At 41.5% G+C, this 27,967-nt stretch overlaps 2 protein-coding genes across 4 annotated transcripts; one reads left to right on the forward strand and one right to left on the reverse strand.

Annotated features, from left to right (window-relative positions):
* On the forward strand, positions 1-16,976 carry rimkla (ribosomal modification protein rimK-like family member A). The gene is made up of 5 exons (XM_044210644.1): positions 1-977; positions 7,803-8,033; positions 10,014-10,100; positions 11,375-11,578; positions 12,480-16,976. Exons 1-5 carry the CDS (start codon positions 815-817, stop codon positions 12,998-13,000), a joined length of 1,206 nt encoding a protein of 401 aa, XP_044066579.1. The 5' UTR covers positions 1-814; the 3' UTR covers positions 13,001-16,976.
* Positions 8,164-27,963, reverse strand: zmynd12 (zinc finger, MYND-type containing 12). 3 transcript variants are annotated; one of them, XM_044210645.1, is made up of 9 exons: positions 27,690-27,961; positions 25,859-25,988; positions 20,654-20,825; positions 20,340-20,509; positions 19,989-20,111; positions 19,805-19,898; positions 19,069-19,214; positions 17,151-17,389; positions 8,164-8,286 (listed from the first exon to the last, which is right to left on the reverse strand). In XM_044210645.1, exons 1-8 carry the CDS (start codon positions 27,827-27,829, stop codon positions 17,258-17,260), a joined length of 1,107 nt encoding a protein of 368 aa, XP_044066580.1. In that variant the 5' UTR covers positions 27,830-27,961; the 3' UTR covers positions 8,164-8,286; positions 17,151-17,257. The 3 variants fall into 3 exon arrangements, with proteins under 3 accessions (XP_044066580.1, XP_044066582.1, XP_044066581.1); XM_044210647.1 differs by lacking the exon at positions 17,151-17,389 and having other exon boundaries at positions 27,690-27,963; XM_044210646.1 differs by lacking the exon at positions 17,151-17,389 and having other exon boundaries at positions 8,164-8,319; positions 27,690-27,963.
* Between the last annotated feature and the right edge of the window lie 4 nt (positions 27,964-27,967).

The raw sequence follows: 27,967 nt of genomic DNA on the forward strand, positions 1-27,967 counted from the left end.
CAGCATTGAAGAACCCCACAAATAAGATTATACCATTTTAAACATTACTTAGCCATATAAATCATTACAATGTTTGGTAGTTTTCGCTTTAGCTGTGCGCGCTCCCGCGAGCGGGGATGCAGTTCTTGGCGGGCAAGCAGAACTCCGTACAACACATGCCCCCTGTAATATGTGCACGGATTCGCGCAGAAGTTGAGTTGTAAACGAAGCGCGTGCACCTTTCAGCACCAGCACCTCGTGGATAGCAGCCAAACGGAGCCGAGAGGGTAGTCGATGCGGGTTAGCTTAGTTTTTTGTAACAAACCGGCGACTTATCGGTTTGCAACACCATACAACCGCTGCGATCGCGGGAAAACTTCATTGGTAGTTTTGAATCGGCAAGTGGAAGATATAAAGCGGCACAGCTTGAGCTTTGTTTGCCCCGGCGGGCAAATAGTGCCAAGAGCTGCATCTCGGTTGAAAGAGACACGTTTCTGCAGGTAAACATACCGTTTTTTCGGCTCGCTGCGCGGTCTGGATTCAACTAACTGCGCCCCGGGAAGACTAAATGGCTGCAAACGAAGGGAAACAAAGGTGATAAAGAAGAGTATTCATCCTAGCCGGTTCGGTCCAGACAACGGTTGACCCGTGGTCCTGTTTTAGCCACATCACAGTCTGCTCGCACCGCTAACCGCCGAGGTCTCCATTGTGTGAGCGTCCCTGTGCTATTCTACTGCCGCCCAATCTTCGGTTCACTCGCTGCCACCACACACACCTGCCTCCACAGCTACAACTGTGTGTTTTAAGCCGGATTTTTTGAATCCACGCATCTAAAATGTGTTCTCGGGTTTGGTTCGTGACCGACCGGCGTATCAGTCAGGAGTATCCTCAAGTTCAGATCCTCCGGGCACTGAAGGAGCGCTGCGCCGACGAGGATGTTGAATTCCGCTCTCTTCTCATGGACCAAATTGTGCTTACGATCAGCGAGGGACAATTAGGCAAGTATCACACGATTAATCAAAGTTGCCAATGTCTGGTCGTAAACTGTGTAAATGATGTAGTGTAAATGCAGTATAACTGGGATTATTTTAGATCAACAGTGCTGTACGCGTCCCAAAAAGTTAATGGCAGACGGTTAACGTTATTGTTTGGGGACTATCGTTACACTGCCGTAAAGCAAGGAGAGGGCTAGCCCGGTCTGCCTGCTAGCAAGGAAGCGAAGTGTAACCACAGCCGTGACCGCCTAACCCACTTTCCAGCTAGACCGCCTCCAGACTGAGGGGAGCGATTATGCTTGATTTAATTTCGCTGAATACGTTGCAATCCCAACAATTTCGTGGATGATAATATTTACTTAAGCAACAGGGATAGTCGTTTTTAAAAAAAAAAAAACAAATTGAACTGGTGTAATTTTACTGCACACTGCGTCGCTCTAAGGTTGAAGTTGTAGGTTTTATGATATTCTCTCACATGTTCACCTAGGTTTTTCATGTGGAAACCTGGCACCAGGCATAGTTCCTCTCGAAATAACGTTAGTCGAGAGAAAGAAAATACACACACGCATGTAAACATGTTATCGCATACAGAAATGGTCGCAAGCACTAGACTAGTCGAATTTGAGTGATCAATTAAATATAAAATGTTTAAAAACGTAAAGGTAGTAATGGAATGCACATTAGATATAACAGCAATCAAAGTGATATCATTGTCTAACCAGAAGCCAAACTTTTCAGATTAAAAGAAGGAAGTCATTAAGCAAATATTGCATCAGTGCATCCATAACCAGGACCTGTTTATTGTTATTACTTGATAAATTCCTAAAATGGTATATTGACTATCAAAACTGAAATCAGTTAACCATGTATCAGGTTAATCTACTAATCGGTCTGGGTCTCTGTATATCTTTCTTTATCTATGCTGCCTACATTATGTCATGGTGACAGATCTTCAATCAATCTCTTGCTGTAATTTTGGTACTGCTTTGTCCAGAACACATTGTTTGTGTTCTGCTTGTTATGACATGACAACATTTTACAGTACTGACTCAGGGGGCCTTGTTAAAGTGATGGTAACAGTAGGAACTCTCAACAAACAGACACACATGGAATTCGTCAAGGCAGTGTGAAGTGGGGCCGTGTCACCAGATAAGAGGCCTGTAGGTCTCAATTAACACACAAACGTGTAGGCTGGGTTTGGCAGAGGCTGAATAGTTGGGAGAGGATGTGTGATGAATAGGGGTGTGATTGGGCAGCACGTCCCTCACAGACTACCTAGTATTACATCAGGTCTACTGTACAGCATGGCAAAGCTTTATACTCAACATGGGGTTTTAAATGCTAACAATGGAGTATTAAAGTGGAATGCATTCACATACCATAGTACAACCAAAGGAATATTTCTGAACACAAACAAATCCTAGAGTTGGCTATTTGTTGCATTCATACAGAATACCTACATGAAAATTGCATTAAAATGCAGTTTTTGCTACTATGGCTAGATAATCCGATCTAAAAAAAATAGGCTAATCTGTAGTATCATAAAATGCTAAATACATCTAGGAGACACCCTGAAAATAAGAGCATATTAGCCAACGCAGGTAGGTAGGTAGGTAGGTGGCTATTTAGACCTGTAGCTTACCAAGATACACGCAACTGGAGCAGGGCAATTAGCATGACCTGTAATCCATGCATGCCCCAGGTCTGCCTACAGTAAATGTCTTCTGAGCCTTGGCTTGACATCACAGATTAACAGCCAGTGGACAGATTGGCCATGCTATGTTTGCTACACAGGAAGCCATAGAGTACATACTCTGTGGCTGGGGGTCTTGAGGTGCATACTGGTCTTGTACAGCTAGCATTAGCAGCTTTTATCTACATATGCATTACCTACACTTCTTTTACACCTAGTCTGGGTCCAAACAGGAATTGGCAGCTTGACTGCATGTGAGTAAGCATAAGCGTACAGCACCAGAGGCAATAAACGTGTTAAGGCAGTTCTGGAATTGAAGATAAATATTAGGAAAGACAACTATATGTGCAGTGACTGAGACGAGATCAAGATCTTCATTGTTTCTGCATTCGAAACACAAGTAGTATTTCACCGTAATGTGATCAATAATGCCCTTGTGGTCACTGACCACCTCTTTAAGTGGTTAAAGGTATTCACCACTACTGTCGTATTGTCTTGGGAAATTTACATTTGAATAAAATGTGTATAGATTTAACATTTACACGTCATTTGATATTAAACAAGCTACTTCTTAAATTTATTTACAAAACAACAATGTTTAGAGGATGCGGAAAGAGGAAAAAGAAACATTTTGTCCCAAAATGAATACATGGCATTTCAAAGTAAAAATCATATGGGAAACAGATATAAAAAAGGGGACTCTGATACCAGAACTGGTTCAAAGATAAGTAGTCCACTAGTAGTAGATACTACATTAACAACCTAAACCAAAAAAAGTTCTTGCACACATAGTAATTGTTTTTAAGGGAGGTCAGAATATAATCGCAATCTTAAACTGATAACACATTTTACAGCTTGGTATTTCAAAGGTTTCTCATTCTCTTGACTCATTTGTGTGTTCTCAAGTCACGTTGAGATCCACATTTCCCACTGAAGTTAATGAGTTCAGTGTGTCCCCAGGAGGAGAAATGAGTACGCGCACACACACACACACACACACACACCACAATGACGGCCCCTCACATAAGACAGTCAAATCCAGCATTCAGCTTGCTAGAGGCATTTCACATCCCATGATTTGCACTGCGAGATGTTTAAACAGAGACCGGATATGAATTGATGTTACAATCCTTTGTGATCCTTGCACATGCCAGTGGGCACACTTTTACCCCAAAGATGATAAATGCAACACTCCTATGTCAGTGAACGGGCTCAGTATCTTAATTTACCACCAGTTGTGAGTGTGGATCAGCATCGACATACATGGGGTTGAGATAATGTAGATGCCAATCCATCCGTGTTATAGTTTTTAACTTGATTTACATCTACAAGGTGTAGATGTAAATCAACAAGCTGTAGATGTAAATCATTAAGCTGTAGATGTAAATTAATCAATTTTCTGTTATTTTACAGGTGGGAAAGGAGCTAGTTCATGCCATAAATTAGGGAGATTTGATGGGTCTTGATCGCAGTATTATCCCACTGTTGTTTACCCCACACTTTAGGTTTTTGGTTGAAAAATAACACTTGCATTTTATACATGCTTAGTTTTAAGATAATAAAGAGAATGCACAGTCTTTCTGGGGCTGTGGCTTGATTACATGTCACAGCCCTAAAGGAAAACAGCCAGCAGTATCTCATGATCAGGTTCTCAAATGCAGCCTGAATAAGTATATTTGCATTTTATTGGTGTTGCCAAAGAGTGGCTCTAAGTCATTACTAGTTGTGTCAACGGGCAGGGAGCTAATACTTCATCTGACAGCAACATTAACTGACACACCCTGGAAAATATTTTTACTGTTACTGTTGTACCTGAAAACACTATTCCTAGAAAAGCAGATCCTCATTAGGGCATGAGTGGCTGATACATCTTTCCATCAAATCTAACTATGTTGTTGTGAATGTTCAGCCTTTCTTTTTATATATGGTCATACCGCAAATAAGCACTTAAGTTTGCAATTTGCATAGTTGCAGTAGCCAAAGAGAACAGTGTCTGCTCTATGATTACTGGACTCTAAACCTTCTAACTTCATACTTTCTGATGCTGAGTGATATCGCATCACTGTCTTTTTGTTCTCTGACTTTCCTGTCATACCACATGAATGGCACACCCCACAAGAGGTCAGGTCAGAAATCAGCCGCCACCCAATACTTCTTGACTTACCAGTATTACCAGTAGCTAATGAAAAATCATTTGGAGATGTCAAAGAAACATCAGTTAAAATAACAGGTTTATTTTTTTGTTTGTGCACTGTGGCTTGTGGATACAAAATATTGAGAGAGTGAATAGACTCACTCTGCCACTATACCCAAGTACTTACTCCTCCATTCCCTACAACAAAATTGATAATAACAAGTTGTATTACTCGTAAGTATTAATAGTAATTTACTGTAGTAATTCATTGCCAAGTTAGAAAGTAACAATGTATTCTGGAGTAATTTAGTATTTTGTGATATTCATCACTATAGTACTGTACATGCCACATCACAGGTTAAATAAACAAACAGATGTTAACCACATTTGACTGCATGTTGCTGTGAAGTGTGAAGAAAACTGATGTCTTCAAAAAAATCTTCATAAACATGTCTTATACTTTCTAGGGCATTATCAGTTTAGATTACAGAATTGGGTGTCATGACCACGCTAAATCTCATCTGAAATATAGTACACACTAATATTGAAATATTCAGTGACAGTTTAATGAGTTTGTGTGTTTTCATGCAATTCAGCCTTGGCCAAATCATTTTGTTGTCTCATGATATGGCTTGCCTGCCTCAGTTAGTTCAAGTACTGTAAATGGCAAAGTAGCTGTCAGATATACAGTACGCATGCTAACTCACAGAGGATATGCAGGTTTACGTGGCCTCTGTGCTCAATGAACAAAAGGGTTTTTTGCTTGGCCTCACAGTAGGCCTACAGTATATGTTTGTGTCTGATGACAGATATGCATATAGACCATTGAAGGTATTGTTAGCCCAAACCGAGCCAGAAGAAACCGTGGCAGAACCTGCTGCCCCATCAGGCTAATTTAGACAGGATACCCAGACCCAGACTGAGACTGCATTTACGGCTGGCAGGACCCACCAGTCAAACATTGGTACAGTGCACATCGCCTGCTTTGTGACGTTGCAGCGGAATGCATAGAATGCTTGTTATCTTTGTCAGGCAGATTGAAAATGGGACGCGCACACAGTATACAGTCCTTTTGAAGGATTAAACATGACGGTTTGTCATAGAAGTAAGAAAAAATCCCAACAGTTATAACTATATTCAGGCCCCACCCACAATAAATGTAGACATTGTCACACAAAAACCTATGTTGCCCTTGTTACACACCGAAATGGTCAGGAGGGCTTCTGAATGTTTTTGCATGGTCACATGACAGATAGTGCAGTGCACACGAACACTTGCACAAATGAATAGGACTGATTCATCTTGCTGCCTCATTGGTCTCTGTTTGGTTCCCCTGGAGATGGAGACGAGCACCATGAACAGTGAATACTGTCTGTCAAAAACCATGAGACCACATCCCCTGACACTTCCCACTGTAACACCACTCATAGTGCTCTCAATGGCTGCACAATCGGAGCAGTGTGTGAGAGTGTTGAATAGGGCTGGAGAGACAGTGAATCCTCCTGCTTCTATACTGAGATTGTGAGGAGGAAGAGAAAAGGGGAGGGGTGGCAGTCTTTTCATGGCTTTTTCATGCGCCTCTATTTCCTCCTCCCTTCCCTCCCTTCCCCCGTGTTAAGGCTACAAGACATCTCTGACCTTTTCTGCCTGCTGCCTTTCTCTTGTTCTCTCCTCTACCTGTCTGTGCACAGAATGACCTTAAAAACAAGTGTTGGTCCATCAAGCTTAATATGGTTAATATGGCCTCTGATGAGCTCAGCCAGTGGCGCTGTCACTATTGTGAGCCTGCAGATTCTAAGATGGCTGAAAATCAGGTCACGGTAGAGGTGAAGTGCTGTACTAGTGACAAATGTGTCTCCTCCCCTCTTTCCCGTACATATATACAGTATGTGCATACCTGCATGTACACACAGGTTTTGTTGTCACCCAGTCTGTTCTTCCTGATGAGCTGCTGGGTCGCATCACCTGCTCAAAAATCTCACAGTCTGTCTCTGTTTCCTCTTCTCATCCAGGGTGACAAAGTAACACCAGTCACCAGTAAAATGCTGCCAAATCTTTGGCTATGGCTGGTGAATTTGCCATCTGTGTTTGGCAAATATCAAGGCAATATTCTGTTATTTCAAAATGTTCTGTTCTGCCGATCCTGTGTAGTCAAAAATATCCTGAAATTTTGAAAGACCTAAACTAAACAAATATTTTATTACATACAATATAGTGTTTCTAATCATGCTTTTCCTCCTGATGTGTGTTCATGTGTGATTAAATTCAATATATGCACCCTTGGGGTTTCAGACATCTCTCCCTACCCCACTGCCCTACATAGTGTCAGCACATCAGCAAGGATATCTATCGCTTTCTCAGTCGAAGGGGAAGACAGTATTGGCCCAAAAGGCAGAGGAGCTGGCAGCACTGCAGGGGAGTGCTGTATATGGACATGGGCAGCATGTAAATAATTGTATCAGCTGGCAAGGCAGGTTCCAAATTCATGGCTTAACACCACCAGCCGTGGAGCTGGCTGCCTCTGCCTGGTCCTGTAACCCGGCCAACTCTCAGTCAGAGCTGTGGGGTGACGATCGGAGCAGTGTCCAGCAGTCTCTATAAGAAGAGTAAACTTTTCTACCAGTAGATGATGGATTCCAAATCTCACCAACCACGTTCACAATATTTCCAGCTATGGTAAATATGATTTTTAGAATGTAATGGTAGCTATAAACAATGACACCTTACAAGCCAGTTGGCTGATGGCTCTGGTTCCATGAGTGCTAGAAACAGACTGGATATGAGTAAGTTCTCTGTATAAGTGGCTCAGAATTGTATTGAGTGCTCTGAAGAATTTATTGCATGTATGAGGTTCAGGTCCAAAGTTTTTTTTCTAATTTGTATACCCACAGGCTGACAACCAAATTAAACAAAAAAGGGATTTTTGTCTAATGATGGTCATCTTGTTTCCACCCTCCAATCACTCCTCTGTCCACTCCCCCACCACCACATCACCCTCCAGGTCTGCGAGTGGAGCAGGAATTGGTGACATCTTATCCGCAGGTGGTGGTGGTACGGGTGCCCACGCCCTGGGTGCAGTCAGATAGTGACATCACTGTGCTGCGCCACCTGGAGAAGATGGGCTGCCGGCTGATCAACCGGCCCCAGGCCATACTTAACTGTGTCAACAAGTTCTGGACCTTTCAGGAGCTGGCTGGCCATGGGGTGCCTCTTCCTGACACCTTCTCCTACGGTAAATCAATACTTGACATTTATCTTTTTCACAGTGTTGATGTGTTGTGGTAGCACTGCGTTGTTGTTACTAAGACATCTGAAGCAGTGTGGTTCTCCATGACTATAATCAGGAAGTCAGTTGATGAATGTGTGTGATGCAGCTGGCTTTATTAATACATCTACTTCGCAGTGTGTGGTCAACAACTACAGGCCTTGAGTTGGATGATGCTGAGTCCATGCTTCATTGTCCCTTATGTAGAGCTCTTGGGGCTCTGTGCAGACAACAGAATGCAGACTGTAATTCCCTGAGCAGAGTACATAAAATAAGTGTTACACACAAATGCACAAGAGAATAAAGAAAGACACCCTGGCTCTAATAGAGGTGTCTATCACAGCACCTGCTGGACAACTTCTTATAAAAAGTCCCACAGACCCAGTAAACCCAGCTTCAAAGGGTAAATCGTTTCATACATCAGTTTCTTTGTTTCCATTATGATTTGTGTTTACTAAAACTTTTGTGGACCGCTCTTGCTGCTTAGGTCAGTGACATGACTTTTAGCATTTTAGTCAAATTAAGTGAAAGTGAGTAAACACAAGCTACAGATTATGGGAAACAAAACAGATGTAACGATTGTCTGTCTGTAAGTATGTATAAACAAACTATAAGAGAATATAACTGCATCATTTATAGTAAAATGGATATTAGCATAAACACCAGCACTGCTTTGTGTCAAATATGTTGGGGTTTGTTTGACATTTCAATCATATTAGTTGCATAACAGGCTTTAGTCCACATGTGTCTATATAAAAGATTAATAAGCCATCAGTCAGACAATCACCATTTCACTGGAATTACTCAACAGAAACAACAGAGAGAAAATCTCATTTACATTCCTGGTCAAATCGTCATAGCTGTCCACTAAACCACATACAGTATATTTATAATTTTCACAATGTCTCTAACAGCAGTGGTTTTTAACCTACTGTCGATAAAGGCAGGGTACGTGGGGATGCAGCCCTCACAGCACAAACCAGACTGCTGTTTTTATTAGTTGCAGTTTGTTGATTTTATAAGACAAAACAAAGGCTGACAACCAACACCACACATTTCTTTCTGTTTTCCAAAAATCCACAGCGCTGTGGTGTTTGTGAGATCAGAAAAAGACGGATACAGACAGAGAGAGAGAAAGAAAGAGGAGGAGTGTTTGGCCTACATTCCATTCGTCTCTCTGCACAGTAGCTAGGCAATGCATGCAGAGCGGCTGGAGAGCTTATGTAACACCACCCCAATGCCCCACCCCATGCCCCCTCATGATTTTTCAAAATAAAAGATGCCATTGCCTCCCTCCTTCTCTCTACCTCAGCAGCTTATGACATGGTTGGACCCACATTTGCTGTCCACTCTCTCTCCTCCTCTCCTCCCTCTGTTCTTTCTCCCTCTCACTGAAAACACATGTGAATGAGTGCATCTGGAAAAAGCCGTGTGACAGGGTAGTTCACATCTGGTCCTTTGACTGAATGCCAGATAAGACCAGACAGGCAAACAAAGATGGTAGAGACAGGGAAGTGGAGACGGAGAGAGCAAGGGGAAAGAAGTTATTAACACCTCCATTTTTCATTATTTTTACACATTTTTCTCAAGCCAAAGCAGAGAAAGCACATCTGTTGCTACAAGCTGCCATTCTGAATCCGTGTCAGATATGGTCAGCTGCTTCACATTAATGCATCCTTCAGTGACTGCTCTGTTCCAATCTCATGAATCAAGCAGCAAAATAAGTATAAGCTTAGGACAACATTTCTACAGCCTTGCTGTTTTGAGTCACCTCTGTTGCCATAGCAACGGGCAACAGTCCCTTCCCCCACCCTGCTCAGTAAGGCAGTTATGTGTGAGCTATGCTATCAAAACAAATACATTTTTTAAAATATATTTTACACCTCTGTGTGGCTGCATGTTTGTGTGTGTGCCTGCTTTGTGTTTGTGTGCATGGGCATTTCCCAGGAGGGCATGACAACTTCCGTAAGATGATTGACGAGGCAGAGCCACTGGGCTATCCTGTGGTGGTGAAGAATGCACGTGGCCACAGAGGTAAGACCATCAGTGTATTTCTTCCTGTCACCAGCTCTATTCACTACACCACACCTCAGAAATCTGTACACTGCAGGCAGCTCAGTCCACCCTTTATATGAAATTCACTGACAGAGTGTTATATGATTAGGACTGTGGTGCTGCGACAAACACAAAACAGAAGCTTGTAATGCTTGCAGTATAGCTGCTAGGTTAATCATTTTAGTTTGTAGTTTACAAATTTACCTTAATTTCCTCATTTTGCCTGAAGTCACAGGGGGTTTGTGTGGGACTCACAAACTTTTTAGCCTTGCCATTAATGTTGTGCTTCCAGGAGATAAGCCCCAGTGTCTGCTGACCCATTAGCCCTTTCCTATTCATAGTTATCGACACTTGACTGGCTCTGCCATTGTGTGAAGGAATAACAATGGACCTCAGCTAGCCCAGGCTGCCATCACAGTGCATTGTTAGGGAAAGCAGCCGTTGGTCAACCACTATCTTGGCCCTTTTTATGGAGTTTGGCGTCTCAAGGGTTGCTTTCCTCCTCTCTGCGGTTGGCCATTGACTGATGCCTTCCTTCTTATGAGCAAATATAAAGGGTTCTTTCAAAATCATTGGTATTAATAGGTCAATACTAGATTCCACATTTACATGTCATGTGCTCTTACTGGCCAGTTGTTGGGATGTGAAATATTGTAATTCACAACATAGTGTATGCCTTTGGGTGCACATTGTCAAGGCAATGTTTTAGTATCATCAGTACAAAGTCAAAGTCATGTTCATGTGTGTCACAGGACCATGATTCCTTGCGTGTCTTGTTTTTGACTTGTGTTACATCATGTCTGCCACTGTCCATCTCCATGATGTTACCAAGGGATCTGCCTGTCATCTTGTTCGGATTGTCACTTACACACAATGTGCACATATAAACACAGCAATCACATGATTTTCCCTGGTGCTGAAACAGGGGTCAGAGGGCTTGACAACCAGGAGACGGAGCCATGAGGTGCTAATTAAAATCGACGTCTTCTATCCTCTGTGAGAAGCAGTTCTGTGGCTGCTAAGAGGAGTGTCCTATCCATTATATGAGAAACAGGGACTGGCATAAGTCAGAAAAAGCAGCGTCTTATCAGCAAAACTTATGCAACATCAACTAATATTCCACAAATGTCAGACCCTGCAACCATCTTACTTTCATGTTAATATACTGTAAACAGGTCTAGTTGTCCTGGCAACTTGAAAACTAGCTCATCTTTCCTTCCTTTGTTTATTTTATATCTCCTTCCCTCTCCCAGGCAAGGCTGTGTTCCTGGCACGGGACAAACACCACCTGACAGATCTGTGCCACTTGATCCGCCACGATACCCCCTACCTGTTTCAAGAGTATGTCAAGGAGTCGCATGGCCGTGATGTGCGGGTGGTCCTGGTGGGCGGCCGTGTCATCGGCTCAATGCTACGCTGCTCCACTGATGGTCGCATGCAGAGCAACTGCTCCCTGGGTAGGCAGACGCCAAAGAGTCATTGATGACACACTGAATTACTAAACTACTGAACACTATCACACACATATTACATGACTGAACTTGCTCTCCCTTCTCCTTATTACAGTTACCAACAATGCCAGCACTGCTACACTAGAACATTTCTTAAGTTTGCAAGACTAGTCTGTTTTTAATGGGGTTACGTTTAATGTACTGATTATTTGGATTATATGAGATTTGTTTTGAGTGTCCTTGAGTCTTGTAATGTTTTATTTCTAGTCGTGTGGTTAAATGGCCCCACTGTTCTTGGAGAACCAAAGCTGTTCTGGTTATTATTAAGATTTAGAGACAGGGCAGTTTTCAGGGACCAAGTTTTTTTAGATATATAAAAGTAATAGATGACAGGCATTAATTATTAACAAAGGCCTTTAGAAAAAACATGAACTGTGTCGTATTTTGTTCAGCTACTGCTCTATGTGCCACATTTAAGGGGTCACTGGATTGCTACATTTTTGATCAAGTATAACGCTGCATCTGATCCATAAACCACTTTTGGGAAACTGTGCCAAATCAACAAGCATGTGCTGAATCTACCCTAGAGACATCAAGTGACGCAGCATTCCAGCTGCTGAAGCTGATTTTCAATGTCAGAGCATGAGCAGTTTTGGTCTAGTTGAGGCTGTAATGCGCTGTGACATATTTAGGACATCAGTCATCAGATTATTCTGCACTTATGTAACCGATCATGATGCACTGACTCTAGGTGGATCTGATGTGGTATTTGATTCTATGATACTGAATATTTTAAATAGCAAAATTCTTCTTCTTAAATCAAGTATTTTTGACAATCTGGATGGTGAAGTGAATGAATGATTGTGGTTGGTATTAACCAGCTTGATGTCTCTCTCTGGACTGTTAGGTGGTGTAGGTATGATGTGCCCACTGAGTGAGCAGGGCAAGCAGCTGGCCATAGAGGTGTCTAACATCCTCGGCATGGATGTGTGTGGCATTGATCTCCTGCAGCTCAATGATGGCTCATTTGTGGTCTGCGAGGCCAATGCCAATGTGGGCTTCATCGCATTCGACCAGGCCTGTGGCATGGATGTGGCAGGGATTGTCGCAGACTACGCCTTGTCGATGCTCCCCAGCCGCCTCACCCGTAAGATGTCCCTACTGTCCGTTGTGTCGAGTACCAGTGAGACCAGCAGTGAGCCTGAGGTGTGCCCTGTGCCCGCTGGTGGCGGCTCGCTACCCGAGGCCGTCTGCAACATGAGCGTGGGTTCTACTTCCAGCGAGAGTGACCCAGAGCTGGCCGAGCCCTCCCAGTCCTCACCCCGCCAGTCCACAGCCCCGACCCTGCCCGATCTCCCTGACCTCCCTGATCCAGCCTACAATTTCAACACCCTCCTTGCCAATGAGATCAAGTTATTGACTGAGTGAGATCCAAGCAGCTTCATGCACACACAAATACATAACACGCATACGCACACCTGTACGCATGGCAACATACATTCCTTTTAAAAACACATATCAGTCCAAAAACTATTAAAACATAGGATGTTAAATGCAAAATCAAGAGCAGAGAAAAAACGAACACACATACAGACACAAACAAAAAAAAAAGAAATACAAACACCAAAACAGGAGCCTTCTCCTACTAACTCCCTTAAAAAAACAAAGATCTGAGGCTGCTCCCCTGACTCTCCTCGCTTTGCCCCTCTACTCCCAAACTGCAAACCCCACTATCCAAACCTAGCTTACACTGCAGCATGGTGGGATAGAGTGGGATATAATACATAAGATAACTGCCAAAAATGACCTCTCCTAGTTTCTTTTTTGCAAAATAGTGAGGGTGACTATGTTTTTTGGGTGGGTTTGGGATTCCCATGAAGGCATACGATGGCCATATTTTTATCCTTAGAACACGATAACATTATTTAAAGGAGAATCTACAGTATGTTGTCAAAAAAAGGGGGTTTCCTGCTGAGACTGTAGTCAGGTTTGGTGGGTTGTAGGCGAAATGAAGTGTTTCTTTCAAGTGATGAGCTCCTTGGGAGAGGAATACATCCTCATGCTAGGCACATTATACTGTCAGTTCCAATGTAGCAATGTAGGGCACCTGTCAAGGACACAGAACAGGATATGGACCATCCTGCAGCAACTGGAGATGGAGGGATTTCATGTCAAATGTACTGCTATTCATAATTCATGAGAGATGAATTCATTACATGACAATATGTCATATGTTGTAAATCCAACTAAAACAGATTGTAAACACTCTAATTAAAATCCATAAAATCCCAATTTTGAATCGCTGATATTGAAATTTAGCTGGAGCTGCTACATTCACAGTGAATAAGAGGCTGATGTTGTGGTGTCAGAATGATTCACCTTTCATGAATAAATAAGAATATTATTAAGCCAGATTACAAACCTATAGCACCAGAAAAATCATTCAGGGTGCTAACACGGTGTCCATAAATTAATTCTCTGTTCACTGTGAATGAAGCAGGCTAATGGAAATGTAAGCAAAACTGCCCTAACCTGTGCAAGGTAGTAGAAATAACATAATAAGAGTCACAATCTGGAATATAAAAATGAATTGAGTGCCATTACTCGATTTTTAATTTTACATTCCTAGATAACTTGTTTGATTCGCCTTGCCAGCAGCAGCAGTCTGCTGCTTTTTAAAATTCATTCAATGTCTAGCACTTTATGATAAACAGATGCATTTGTTTTCTCGCTCAGATGTCATATATAAGAAACATGAGACAGAGTTTGAAAGCTGCATCTTCACCTGTGAACAAAATATACCTCAAAACAGTGACTTCTCACTGCCATAGGATGACAGATATTCAAACATACAGTACATATCAGCCAGGATCCTTGTGGTTTTCAAATGGCCCCTGATATACCAGGTGTTCCTTCCCTTTATGTCTAAGAGCTAAAAAGGTAGTTGTGTAATATTTTTAATTTCTTCTTAGCTTTTTTGTAAATATTTAGGTAGTGAATTAGCTTCAGTGCATACTAGTGTCCAGCTGATGAAACTGGAACGGCTGAAATAACTGCCAACATTGAAACCTTCATAAGCTATTGTGGACAAACCTGTTTGTACAGACCTGCAATATCGAAACGCTGAAACTGAAATTTGGTGCTAATATTTCTGGATTTGGTTAGATGTGATTTCTCAGTCATATGATTTGTAGATTTTACTTTTATTGTTTTCGCCTTGTTTTTTAATAAAAATGAAGTATCCTAACCCACAAAATATGTTGGCATGATGTACAAATAAAAAATGGAAACTATATTTTTGCAGTCTCTTTAATTAGAATGTTACTTTTTCTTTCCTTAGAAAAGAGGGAAAAAATCAAGGGATTTCAGTGGCTAAGAGCTCATTGCTTACGGTTTTTGTTCCTGTTGATTTACCTCCTGTACGCTTTCTGAAATAACCATCAACATAGAGGTAGGGTACGCTGGGGTAAACGCCATTCATTAAGAATAATTTACAGCTCTGATCAAAAGCACAAATGTAAACCCTAAGTTGTTCCACGTAGTGACGTCGATATTTTTAGGCTCATAACCCTTTCTGTTGAACACAACTCAGGGAAGCAGCCTGGATCTCACCCCTGACCCCCAAAGGCACGACATATCCATCCGAGATAGAGACATGTCAAAAACACAACACATACCTATAGGCAGACAAAAAGATACAATACAAACAACAATGAAAAAAAGGTTGTAAACTACAGTATAAGACAATGTGGTGTATACCATGGTTAACATGCACTTTTTTTCCTTGCTTGTTCCTTGTTTTCTTCCTAATTTATGGTATTTTTAAAGAAAAAGTGGTTTGTGTGCACTAATATTGTCTCAATAAAGTGAAACCGCTGTGAGGCTTGATTTTATTTTCCTTTTTTGTGGGCCGAATTTACTAACTGACTGGAATTTAATGGACCTGCTTGAGGGTGCCAAATCTAAACCCGCCAGACAACAGGAAAGGCAGCTTTTATTTTAAGTCTGCTATCAAGTGATCACAGTGGCTCCACTGAGAGAATAACACCATTTACACTACTGTGATGTTGTCTGGTATCTATATAATGAAAGTATCTGACAAACAAACTGTGAAATCCGCTGATGTCCACTCTCCTGACATGCAAGGGCCGGTGGGCTTAATCATCAACGAGTCACATCCCAACATAAAAGCTTATGTGGGTGAACTATCTCCAGTTGTTGTTGTCCCCTATTTTTTTAAGTCTTCGTCATTGTATTGAAGCCTGTGTCATTCTACATTGTATACATAAGTGTAAATCACATATCCTTTCAAGACATTAAAAAGACAGCCATAGAAAAGAGTGAAATGTTCATTTCTCTCTTACAGCCCCTGTTCTTTAAATCTGTAGTTTATACATCATCCATATGCAGACAGCACATCTAGCCATTGAAGGTTCATTTAACTGTGCCCTAACAACTTTCAAAATGCCTTTTCATTGTCTGGTTTCCATTGGAAACATTAAGGTCCAAGTTCAGTTGGGTTTCTTTCTGCTTGGTCTTTATATATCAGTGGCCATGATACAGTGGATACAAGGCATGGAAGCTACTGAAAGAAATGGGTACCTCATGCTAGTGACAGGAAGGAAGAAAAAAATGTGTGTAAATCATGAAATGATCGAAACTGTATTGGCCTGTGTGGTGCTTAGCCAGCCTGGAACAAACATGTAGGGACCTCTGGACTAGTCACTGTGTACAACAAAACAGAGCACAAGGTTACTCTTTAATTCCAAACTGCTGCTAATGTATATTTGGCTCAAAAATTAAAAAGGGAATATGTGGAAATACAAGTGTTTCCATGTTTTGCTGCCTCTCAACACAAAAATGAAATTGAATGCCAAAAAACAAACATTTTGTTGTATAATTCAGTACAAATAACACTAGTGGTGAGATGATTTTAAAAGTGATTCTTTGTTTTGATATAATGAATAAATGTTTCAGAATTGTATAATATGTGTAGGATTTCACAGCAATCATCAGGTTCATTTTATGTCAATGTGTTAAAACGAACCTGAGGTTTGCTTAAAGGTTTACAATATACTTTGGTTTGCAGGAGGAACATGGTTATGCTTTAGGGGAAAAATTCAGCTGTCTGTTGATGATATGTAGACATTAGAAATCTTATCTTTAATTCTATCTGCATATGGTGAATTGATGAAAAGATTCTGGACTGCAAGGTACAAGATAAGCAAAAACATTGCATAAAAAAAGATTTTAGCAAATGCCCTCATCATTATTCTGTTCTGTATCATTCTGACAGTGTTAAAACTGGATCCCAAAATCATGTAATTCACAAATGTTCAAAATTATGTAAATATATATCCCTCTTTTTTTTAGATTAAAATAAAGATGAGTCATTCAAAACCAATGCAAATGTGTCTCCACTTCCTTATTTGCTTAGAGATATGTAGGGTGAGTGCACATGTCATTTTCCTTCCCCATATATTTTTTTCATTATCTGCTTACAATACCAATTCACAACATCTGGATAAACCCTAAATGACATCATAAGCTCTTTACTCATACATTTTTTATTTATTACCTTTTCAGTGGTTTCAATATTTACATGGGTGAATCAGTGTGGGGCTAAACAGATGTCCTGATGGAGCAGATCTCCAAGCAGAGGGATGGGCAGGGTAGGTATGGTGACTAGACAGAACCAGGATGTGGTTCTGTCTGCAGACTCTGCACCAGCTGCAGCAGGCCCTGGATGGGCTCTGTCAGGTCATGGTTTGGTATCAGCTGGCTGGCCTGCAGGGCCTTGTTGCCAAATCCCAGTGCCTGGCACACAAATACAAACGGATACAAACACAGCAGCTGCAGCTGTTACACTCTCTTGGGAGAGCAAAGCTGACTTATATAATAATATCACTAAAACTTGGACTGCAACCCTGTCAACTTATCCCACTTTATCCTTCCGACATCCAGATTTGCTACGCTGTTAACCTGTCCTTTATATTTTGTAATTGAGAGAAAATGAGGATATAAAAGCATTGTTTGATAATGTTGACAAAACCATGCATGCTGATGGAAACATGCCAAGATCAATGTGGAATTCGTTGAGGTTTGCAGTGGCATCCATGGAATTCCTGCCATTTCTTAGGATTTGTAAACAGCTGGGAATATGTATTTTATATGCGTTACTCAAGTGTTTGTGTGTTAAGTGTTATATCCACCCACAGCTTTCTCTGCAGTGAATACAAGGCTGATACACTAAGCCATAGGCTCTCTTATCCAACGTTTCTTCCATCCTTGCAACAACACCTTTAATCACAGATAAAAGTGAAAGAATTTAACCACAATTCCCTCACAATAACTAGACATCCTAATGATAACAACTGTATGTTTTTTTCAAAATACAGCACTAGCACTGCAACCCACAATGGAACTATGACGTGGACAAGAACATGGGCAGAAGTCGAACTACAACCAAAATTACCATTGTGCACGACTACACGAAGAAACAACATAAGGAAAAGGAGACAGTTGAACTGAATAGTAGACTTGTGGATGGGTGCCACAGAGTGTGAGTAAATCATCCTTCAGCCAGGGTACCCTGACACACACACACACACACACACACACACCCATGTCAGGAAGCATCCACCCAGCAGAAGTGTCTTTGAGAAGACAGAGTCCCTCTAACTCTGAGGACACTTTGTTATAGCTGACAGTACACTCTGACCTCCCTATGGAAAACTGAAGATATTCTTCAATCAGTTGGAACGACCTTCAGGCTAGTTAACTTAGGCATCATCCTGGCATGGTGAGCCCTGGCCCTTATTCCTACAGCTGCTATTTGCCCCTGAAAGTATTTAACAGCAGGGGATAACTGTGCTAACTCATGTTATTTTGGTTCTGCTTGGCACCAGGGCTTAAATGGCTGAACATTTTTACCAAAAGGCACCATTAAAAAAAAAAAGCCTTGATGCGTTCAGCATTTCCTTCCAGTAGTTTTGGAACTCTGGTCTAGCTGTTGGTGAAGTTAAAAAAAATGTATTTCATCTAACCCTAACAACCCACCAAACCACCAGATAAAAACATGACTTTACTGTTTGCTAGAGTGAGGCTAGGTTTTAAGTCTGTGGCAGTCACCTCTCTGGTACAGAACTTCCTGTACAGTCAGTGGTATGGACACATTCACTACACCATTGCTGCCTCATTCTCTCAGATGGCATGACACACTAGAGATCTGCTCATTCATCCCACATCTAAAGAGGTGCAGTTTACACACACACAAATAGCCTCCAGTGGAATAACAGAGAGACTGGAAACCAAGGCGGAAGTCAGAGTGTCAAAACAGTCCCGTCAACTCCCTCTAATTCCCGCCTCATCTTTACGGCTTTACCAATTAGAGATAATCCCATCTTGAGATGGAGGCGCACAAGGGGGTAATGGGGAACTGTGTCACTGTGTCAAACTGAATCTTTAATGTCTGGTCACCTCGTCAGGTGTCTCACCTTTAGGGAGTCTCCTTCCAGGAACCACAGTATGGCCAGGCAGTGGGCCACCAGTGCAATCTGAGCTGAGTCTTTTCTGGAGTCATTCTGCTCAAATTCCAACATGGTTCTTAACATCTCGTCCACTTCAACTTGCTGAGCTTTGTCTAAATGGAAGTTATGGACAGAGACAAAAATGCTTTAGCTTTTACAGCATATTACCATGGGCATAAATGCACACACACTTGAAAATTAGAAAAACTAGTATTTATGCCTTTAATAGAGGTCAACATAGAATTCAGGTCTGTCTGTATCTTCTGTATAGTTTGTGTAAGCATCCTTCCCTTCCACACTCACTTTTCATCAGTAAACATCCCAGGCTTAGCATCATATGTAGGGCGGCAGCTACAATAGAGGGTAGTGGTGCGGATGCTGCACAGCCAGATATGTGTCAGCACTGGTCTCTAGTCAGCCCTAAGCATACTAGTGTAAATCTGGGGTTTAGCTTTCAGATTGCACAGCAAGACAGCTCAGCTAAATATAGTACTGTTGACCTTATTTTTTCAGTGATACACCAATGGAGCTCTCTGCTGTTTAGTGGGTGGAGCAAATGATGGATTGGTGATGTAATTTTCTGATTCTGCACCGTGTTTGAATAGTACTGTAGAATTGGATAGAGTGACAAAATCTAAATGTATGGTTTTATATGGTTCTATATTACATTTATATTGCGCATATTTGATATGACAAGATGTACCATAAGAGGGCTCCAACAACATGTCAGGATTTTGGACATTTTGGACGTGGGTCTTGAGGAGTTTGGTGAGATGACAGTGCCAAGTGTGTGCCACCTACAATATGAGCAAGAGAAGATAAACAATGAAACACAAAAAAAAAATGTATTTGGTCAAATTGCCACATCATCATCTATTTTATTTTACCTCAGAGTACAAGGAACGAGCAATAGGCATCTTCCCCTGTTTGGCAAACACATCAGCCATGAGAAAGTAGCCACCACAGGTGACTGTGCTATCCAGACCATACTCCTCACTGGCAAAGTATATCTAAAAAAACATCAGAGAAATTAGCTTTTTTACAAGGTATGTTCATATATACTGGGGATTTACAGTGTTGGGTGGGTGCACATGACATGAAAGGAACACAATATTGTACATACTGAGAGATAAACAATGTACACCACATAGTGTTATTCTCACTCAGGTTATTAAACAGTTGAAAATACTTAATGCACTGAAGCCATTTCTGGTGAGTGTGCTAATTATGACACAGACATCATTTGCAAAGTTAAGTAGAGCTGTTTCCAGGTTTCCAGTTGCTGTGTGGAGGCGGCCCAGGCTTCTGTGCAGCCGGTGGTGGACTGCATGACCACATTCTGGGTTCTTCAACACCGCCCACTCTGCCTGGGACAGGAGCTCCGCCACCAGGGCTAGATTACCCAAACCTGGAAATGCAAGTACAAATACACACACACACACACACACACACACACACACACACACACACAGAGACATGCATTAAACACTGTATATGGGAAGGAGGAAGGAGACAATTTGAGCTGAGAAACCATTTTGTGCTCCTTCCTCACCCATGTTGGCCTCAGCCAGCAGCAGGTAGGCAGGGACCATTTGAACAGTACTGGGGCCATGGACGTCTAAACAACAACGCAGGCAGAACTGGGCGGCAGGCAGAGCCTCCTGGTGTTTCCCCTCAGAAAGCTTGCTCTGAGCCACCAACCTGCAAATCTCAATCAGCTCCGCCTGAGTAGGGGACCAAACCCAAGGTACAGGTCAGGTTAATTTTACCATACATTAATTCATCAGACTCCACTTCCAGGAATATTACATAATAGTTCACAGGAGTAAACCAAATAATTAGCGAAGAACGGCTGAAGAGGTAGAACTGAGACTGTAAAACTCCTCTCTCTTCTTCTTCCCCACCTCTTCAACTAAAATATCAGCCCAGTTGTCCCTCCATCTATTCTAAATGTGTTTCACAACATTTTCACTCACGCTTGTAAAGTAAAAGAAAGGAAAGAAGAGGGGTAAGGTGACAACGGAGATCCAGGGTTCTTTTGTGTTTTTGCTGTTTAAATTCTATGACTTTTCCATTGCTGTTTCTGGAAAGGTAGCACAGTCTACATGAACATGTACATGTAAATCATTTCTCAGAATCTACGCAGTTTTTTGTTGTTAATTCTACCATTTTATTGTGTGCTCCAGGTTTGGATTTGGCATCTTCAGTCATATGAAATTAGGAAAGCTAAAACTAAATACCTGGAAGCTAAACACTAGACCATTTGAAAAGAAATGATTAATCTTAGACAGACTTCTGAGAAAAAAATTCAAAACATGTCATGGCCTGGAGATATAGTTTTCAGAATTCATGTTTTTCTTTGCATTTTCCTTGACAGTGAGAAATATAAACTAGACTCAAACTTAAAACAAGATGTCTACACTGTACGGCAAGGCAAGTTTATTTGTACAGCACATTTCAACAACAAGGCAATTCGAAGTGCTTTACATAAAACAAAAGGCATCAAGACAAAATGTAAAAGCAACATAGGGCAATAAAAAACATTTAAATACAATTAAAAATAGTTAAATAGAAAACAAAAGTAAGATAAAACAGGAGAGTAAAAGTTACAGTGCAAGATATTAATCAAAAGCCTCAAATTTGATTTAATAAAAGGCAGCGGCAAACAGAAACGTCTTCAGCCTTGATTTAAAAGAACTGAGAGTTGCAGTTTACTGGCAGTTTGTTCCAGATATGTGGTGCATAAAAACTTAACGTTGCTTCTCCATGTTTAGTTTTGACTCTGGGGACAGAAAGCAGACCTGTCCCAGACGACCTGAGAGGTCTGGATGGTTCAGCAGAAGATCAGAAATGTACTTTGGCACTAAATCATTCAGTACTTTATAAACCAACAGCAGTGTTTTAAAATCACTTCTTTGACAGACAGGAAGCCAGTGTAATGACCTCAGAACTGGAGTGATGTGATCCACGTTTTTGGTCTTAGCTTGTAACATTTATGAGGCGTTATTGGCAGAGATGGAATATAATATTTAAGTATGTTTTCATTAGGGTATAATCACCTGAAAATAAGAATCATTGTGTTTTCATTACCTTAGAATAAGCCATTTTTATCTACATTCTACAGAGGCTGCCATGTTGCACCGCCATGTTTCTACAGTAGCCCAGAACGGACAAACAAAACACTGGCTCTAGATCAGGCCTTTCACGTTTTTCGCGAGATGCCACTAAATCTTACACACTGCTCCTTTAAGTAGGATTCAAACCAGTTTAGTACTGTGCCAGAAAGTCCCACCAAGTTTTTCATTCCTTCTAGTAATGTGCTGTGGTCGACCGTGTCGAATGCAGCACTGAGATCCATTAATACTAAGACTGAAATTCTGCCACTGTCCGTGTTTAAGTGGATGTCATTGAAGACCATAACAAGAGCAGTCTCACTGCTGTGGTGTGGTCGAAATCCTGACTGGAAGACATCAAAACAGTTGTTTAGTGCTGTTGAAAAACAGCTTTTTAAATGATTTTACTTAAAAACTGGAGGTTTGATTAGTGCATTAGTGAAGTGTCTAGATTGTTCTTTTTTAAGAGTGGCTTGATGACTGCAGTTTTCAGGGCCTGTGGGAAGACATCTGAGAGAAAAGACGTGTTGACAATGCCTCAGATCTGAGGCCATGCATTTTTGAAAAATGCCTGTTCGCAAAATATCAAGACAGCAGGAGAAGGATTTCAGATGTTGTATAATGTCCTCCAAGTTTTTCTGGTTGATAGGATCAAATTGTGTGATGCTATTTGAATTGATTTTAAGAGGACACATGGACAACATGTGGAGTCTATTTTTCTGAATTTTGTCAGTGAAGAAGGAGGCAAATTCATTGCAGGCCCTGGTATATAGAAGTTCAGAGATACTGACACAGGAGGGTTTGTTGACCTGTCGACAGTAGTAAACAAGGCACATGCATTATTAGTGTTTTTGGCGATGATGTCAGAGAAGAAGGACCATCTTGCATTTCTCAGTTCCAAATTATAAATGCAAATTGTCTCTTTATAGATGTCATAATGAACCTGGAGATTTGTTTTGTGCCACCTGTATTCAGCTTTATGACACTCTTTTATGACATTTCTTTACTTGTTTTCTTACTTGTTATAGACAGTCTGTGATTCTTACCAGCATGGCATTTCTCCATGGAGATATTTTCTTACCAGAGGCCACATTCACCTTAGTGGGTGCAATGGTATCAATAACATTTGTTATTTTAGAATTGTAATTATCTACAAGCTCAATGACTAAGACCCAAGAGAGGGCGGATGTGGAAGAGAAAGCCTGAATAAATATTTTACTGGTATTTTCAGTGATATACCGTTTTTTGATTACCTCTGTTTGAACATTTGTGTGCATGGAGATAGCATTCTCAAAGAAAACACAGGAATGATCAGAGAGAGCAACATCAGTCACCACAACTTTGAAAATGTTGGTCACATGCTGAGTCAGTCCATTGTTATCAAAAACACAACACAGTTCTTTAGTCCTTCTGTCCTGGGGGTTGTCAACATGAATGTTAAATCCCCAACAGTAACTACACAGTCAAAGTCAATACAGATTATAGACAGCAGTTCAGTTCAGTCATCAAAAAAGTTTGCAAAGTATTTAGGTGGCCTGTAGATATTTAGAAATATAGCTCGAGAAGAGGAATTCAACTGAAGAGCCACATATTCAAAAGAAGCAAAATTTTCATAAGATATCTTCTTGCATTGGAGGGAATCATTAAACAAAATTTCAGTTCAAAACATGAAATCAAGATTGTGCTTGATGATAAAATGTTTTTTCTGCCAAAGACCTGACGTTTCATAACACTTAAAATTAGTGTGTTGTGCATTATCTGCCCAATTTTTGCGACAGGCTGTGGCTGATGAGAAATGGATGCTAAATTTCATAAATTTGCAGAATCAGTTCAGTGCTTCAGCAGATTCACCATTCTATTTCTATTACCTATCAAGACAGGAATTGAGAAAGCTACCGGCACACAGGACCCCGGCTTGTCCTGGGAAGAGTCATGAGTGCCATTAAACTTGTAGTTAGAGCTTGCTGTATTTTGTACACAAATAACTTAACGTGCTGTGCTTTTATCAGGCTGGGGAGACAAACAACGTTGTAGAGGGGGGGAGGGGTCCGGCGCCGTAACTGACAAATGTGTCAAAACTGGCTGAGTACTTAATGCTAATGGTGGGACACAGAGGGGGGTTTAGGGGAGAGAAAATGGGAGTAGTCTGAGGGAAAGGCCTGGGGGTAACTTTGGTCCCAGCAGTGACCAGCTGTTTCATCTGGTCAGTGAATTCCAAGAGGGGGGAGGAGGAAGAAAGTGTAACTGAAGAGGAGGTGGTGAATAAGAAGGTGAATCTTCACAGGTGGTTGTTGGGGGGGGGGACTCTTCCTCTCGGCTCTGATGTCATGATTAAAACTCTCTTCAGGCGGGGCTGAGGTGGCTCTCTTTCAAGGTTTCTGCTGCATTGTGTTATGTCTTCTTCTTGTTTTGATCCCTCTTGTCTCTTGTCCTTGGCAGACGGAACAGATGGGTGACGCAGGAAGTAAAATAGGTTAGAGATCAACAATTTTACTTTTGACTTAATGTAAAGTCCATCTGCCTTAAAAATATGTCTGCGGTCCCAGAAAAAGTTGAAAAAAGTCTCATTTCAGTACTTCACACTGTTTTTCACAGTTGGATGTGCAGCCACGATATACAGGATTCTTTCTGCCAAGTGAAAGCCCATATCCTTGGGAAAGCAGAGTATTTTGGTGTTCTTAGTGCACATGCTTCTTACATCTTTTACAGCAAAGTCACCCACAATCAGAGTTTGAGGCCCTGTCATTAGCTTTCCCTGTAGCCTTTTACTCTCTGATTTACTCTCAGTCATCACCCTGCTGTGTGAAGATGAGAGGATACCCAGGTCATCAGATGGAGATCCAGGGTCCTGCAGTAGTGGAACAAATCTGTTCTTCAATTGCACACTTGATTGTTGGGGAAGTTTGTTGCTAACTTTTCCTTTCACAGCTGTGTCATACTAAGAACAGGGGGAAGAGGCGCTCTGCGTGGATGCTAATGCAGGCAAGCCAGTCACATCACAAATCTCAGGGCGCTGGGCTCTGCCTCGTCCTCCCATTTCCCAGGGAAATGATTTACTCTTAGGCTTTGCTCTAAAAGAGTTCCAGGGAGGACTAACACTTGTAGATTTATTACCCGGTACACAGCCCTCCCGTTTCTTGGTAGTCTTGTTAGTGCTAATTAGCCGTGTGTTAGCATGCTCTTGTCCACTGATTTGAGTCCATGGTAAAGTAGTGTCATTCCCACATAGTTCATTCACTTCCACATTCACTTCTAACTGGTGGATTTTGTTTTCCAGCACTGCAATTTTTTTTAGAAGTTTGTGGAAGTCGTACATGGAGAAGGGTACAGGCAGTACAGGCTTGTGCTGTTGGTAGGCCATGCTAACATAGTACTGTGGAGGTCATAAAAGTGTTTAAAATATGGCAATAGTCTACTTTATCTAGATAAATTACTGTCCCAATGATTTATAAGTATCCAGGAGGCTCTGCTCATAAATTCTAGCAGAAAAAACAAACAAAACAAAAAATAACAATATCAGCAAAAGAATGCAAGCAGAGGCGAGAGCAAGCAGCAAAGCATCTGCACTGTGTAGAAGGGGAGAGATAAGCTGTACATACTGTACTGTATGTGTCTTGGTCCCAATGCATCACATACATTCTCACCTTTTTAAGCTGCATTTCAATGTGGCCAGCCCGCTGGAGACTTAAGACAGACGATGCGCGAATGGGAACAAGCAACTGACAGATTCTCTCATGGATCCCCACCCAATCCGCCTGCTGGTGCTCTGCATCACTGAGAAATAAAAGATTAAAGATTTTTAAAAAGGGCTGCAACTTTAGTTCATTTTTATATTCCCAAACTGACTCCCTCAGTTTCTTTCTCTCCCTCCAGCCACCTTAGATCCACAGAGTCCTCAAGGCTTTGTGTGAAACTTGCTTTTTTATGTATATTGAATCTCCCCTCTGGGCACAATGTGGCTGATGTTGACTCAGGAATCAAGCTGTTGATCAAGAACCTCTTTTCCCTGCTATGATCTGAACAGCTGAGCTGCAACTTATACTGCAAGTGTAGAACAGTAGCCTTGGTAAGAATGGTTGAAAAGTGTGGATCAGACTGACTTCAGATCGAAAGACAGATATGATAATGTGTACCATTAAGAGTGAAATGTTTCTTTACAGTATATATCAGTTGGTTTGAAGTGAAGTGCTAACATTTTCAAAGCAGAACCACTATACCATTTAGAAAATATCATCTGAGTGCACAGAGGGCATACTAAATTGTATGCCATTACATAACTGGTCTGTAATTTTGTTCATCTGGCTCTCCTCTCCTGCACACTTCTGTGGAAACAGTTTGGTTTTCCTTGCATTTTTTGTACTGAGGAGCATGTGTGCTCACTCCACTGTATTTGTGTTTCTGGACTATAGACAGAAACAGCGAGCAGGCAGTGATCTGGCCACGTCACATCAACAGTAGCACTGAGATAGCTTGTGTGTGTATATGTAGACACGTACAGACAAGTGCACAGACACACAGAGATCAAGGGTTCTTCTCAGGATGCAGGGCGACTGCAGCCTGATAATATGATATGGCTCATTAGGCCTCCAATAAACCATTTTACCCCTAACAATGTGATTGTCTTTTTTTGAGTCAAAGTAACCTGTTCCAAATAGATAAAAATGATGTTGCTCTGACAAAGACCAAACGCTAACTCAACTCTTAACTGGCAACATGTATAACCTACATTATTTGCTTCAGTCTTAATGGAAACTCTCGTTTTGCTCCCCTGGATCCCTTGTTTTGAGGTAACGTTATAGTTCAGTGACTTATAGGCTACAATTTTTCATTTAATTCAAGAAATGTGCTTGACTTGTAGTTAATTTTAAAGGCTGAGAGGGAAGCAAGCACAATAAGTGGCTTTAAGCTCCCTTTAAGAGACTGGGTTTAGTGGCTCATCCCTTTGCATAAATCCCTACAGGAAGGGGTGTCACCACATGCTTCTCTTCACTCCCCATACTGTGCCAATGAGGATTTCACCGAGTACCATCTTGTGATCTGTAATCGCAGAGATATCCATCTATGCCAAAAGTAATGTTGGCTTACATAAAAAAAAGCTGATGCTGACTAACTCAAATGATCGACCAGACGCAGGCACAAACTCCCTACACTCACATGAACAAAAATAACCGTTGCGGTTACTTCATTTTCAGCTGTTCCTCCCCACAGACTAAGTTCCTTCCCCCCCCCCCCCCTGACGACACAGTCACATGAACGATCTTCATGCCAACGTGTTCTGTTATTTTTGCTGTGAAAAAATATGGCTAACACTGCCACCTAACGTCCAAACCGTAGACATGGTTTGGCCAAGTTCACACAAAAGGAAAACAAGACCCAAGAAATCATGCTTTCATAAATCCATGGTCTGACAGCCGTGAACAGCCTTAACGTCTCACGATAAAAGAGCTAACGCTAGATGGGATAACTCGATCTTACCAGTAAAAGGTGACCCGACACTTGGTGCATTGAAGGTTCGCTGCTCTTTGACAAAGTTCACACAACTTTTCCGTTCCTTTGGGTAAGGCAAGAGGAATTATCTTGGATGTTGTCCCCGAAACATGAGGTTTAGCTTCCATTATCACAAGAAAGCCCGTTTGAGATGGGCAAACACACGACGTATTCGTTTTTCAACATAAATTTAGCTGAAGAAGCTAACGCCAGTTGTTGAGAAACTGTAAGTTTACGGTTGCTATGACAACGTCCTCAGTAGTTTC

Source organism: Siniperca chuatsi, linkage group LG10 (genome assembly GCF_020085105.1).
Source record: "Siniperca chuatsi isolate FFG_IHB_CAS linkage group LG10, ASM2008510v1, whole genome shotgun sequence".
In the NCBI taxonomy this organism is placed as follows: Eukaryota; Metazoa; Chordata; class Actinopteri; order Centrarchiformes; family Sinipercidae; genus Siniperca; species Siniperca chuatsi.

Excerpts from the sequence above, each read along its gene's own strand:
- rimkla (XM_044210644.1), top strand. The coding sequence starts at position 815 with ATGTGTTCTCGGGTTTGGTTCGTGACCGACCGGCGTATCAGTCAGGAG. Across the intron at positions 10,101-11,374 it reads GAATGCACGTGGCCACAGAG|GCAAGGCTGTGTTCCTGGCA; the intron begins GTAAGACCATCA and ends TCCCTCTCCCAG. Across the intron at positions 11,579-12,479 it reads GCAGAGCAACTGCTCCCTGG|GTGGTGTAGGTATGATGTGC; the intron begins GTAGGCAGACGC and ends CTGGACTGTTAG.
- zmynd12 (XM_044210645.1), bottom strand. The coding sequence starts at position 27,829 with ATGGAAGCTAAACCTCATGTTTCGGGGACAACATCCAAGATAATTCCT. Across the intron at positions 20,826-25,858 it reads TTGAAATGCAGCTTAAAAAG|GCGGAGCTGATTGAGATTTG; the intron begins GTGAGAATGTAT and ends TCCCCTACTCAG. Across the intron at positions 19,899-19,988 it reads CTCGTTCCTTGTACTCTGAG|GTGGCACACACTTGGCACTG; the intron begins GTAAAATAAAAT and ends CTCATATTGTAG.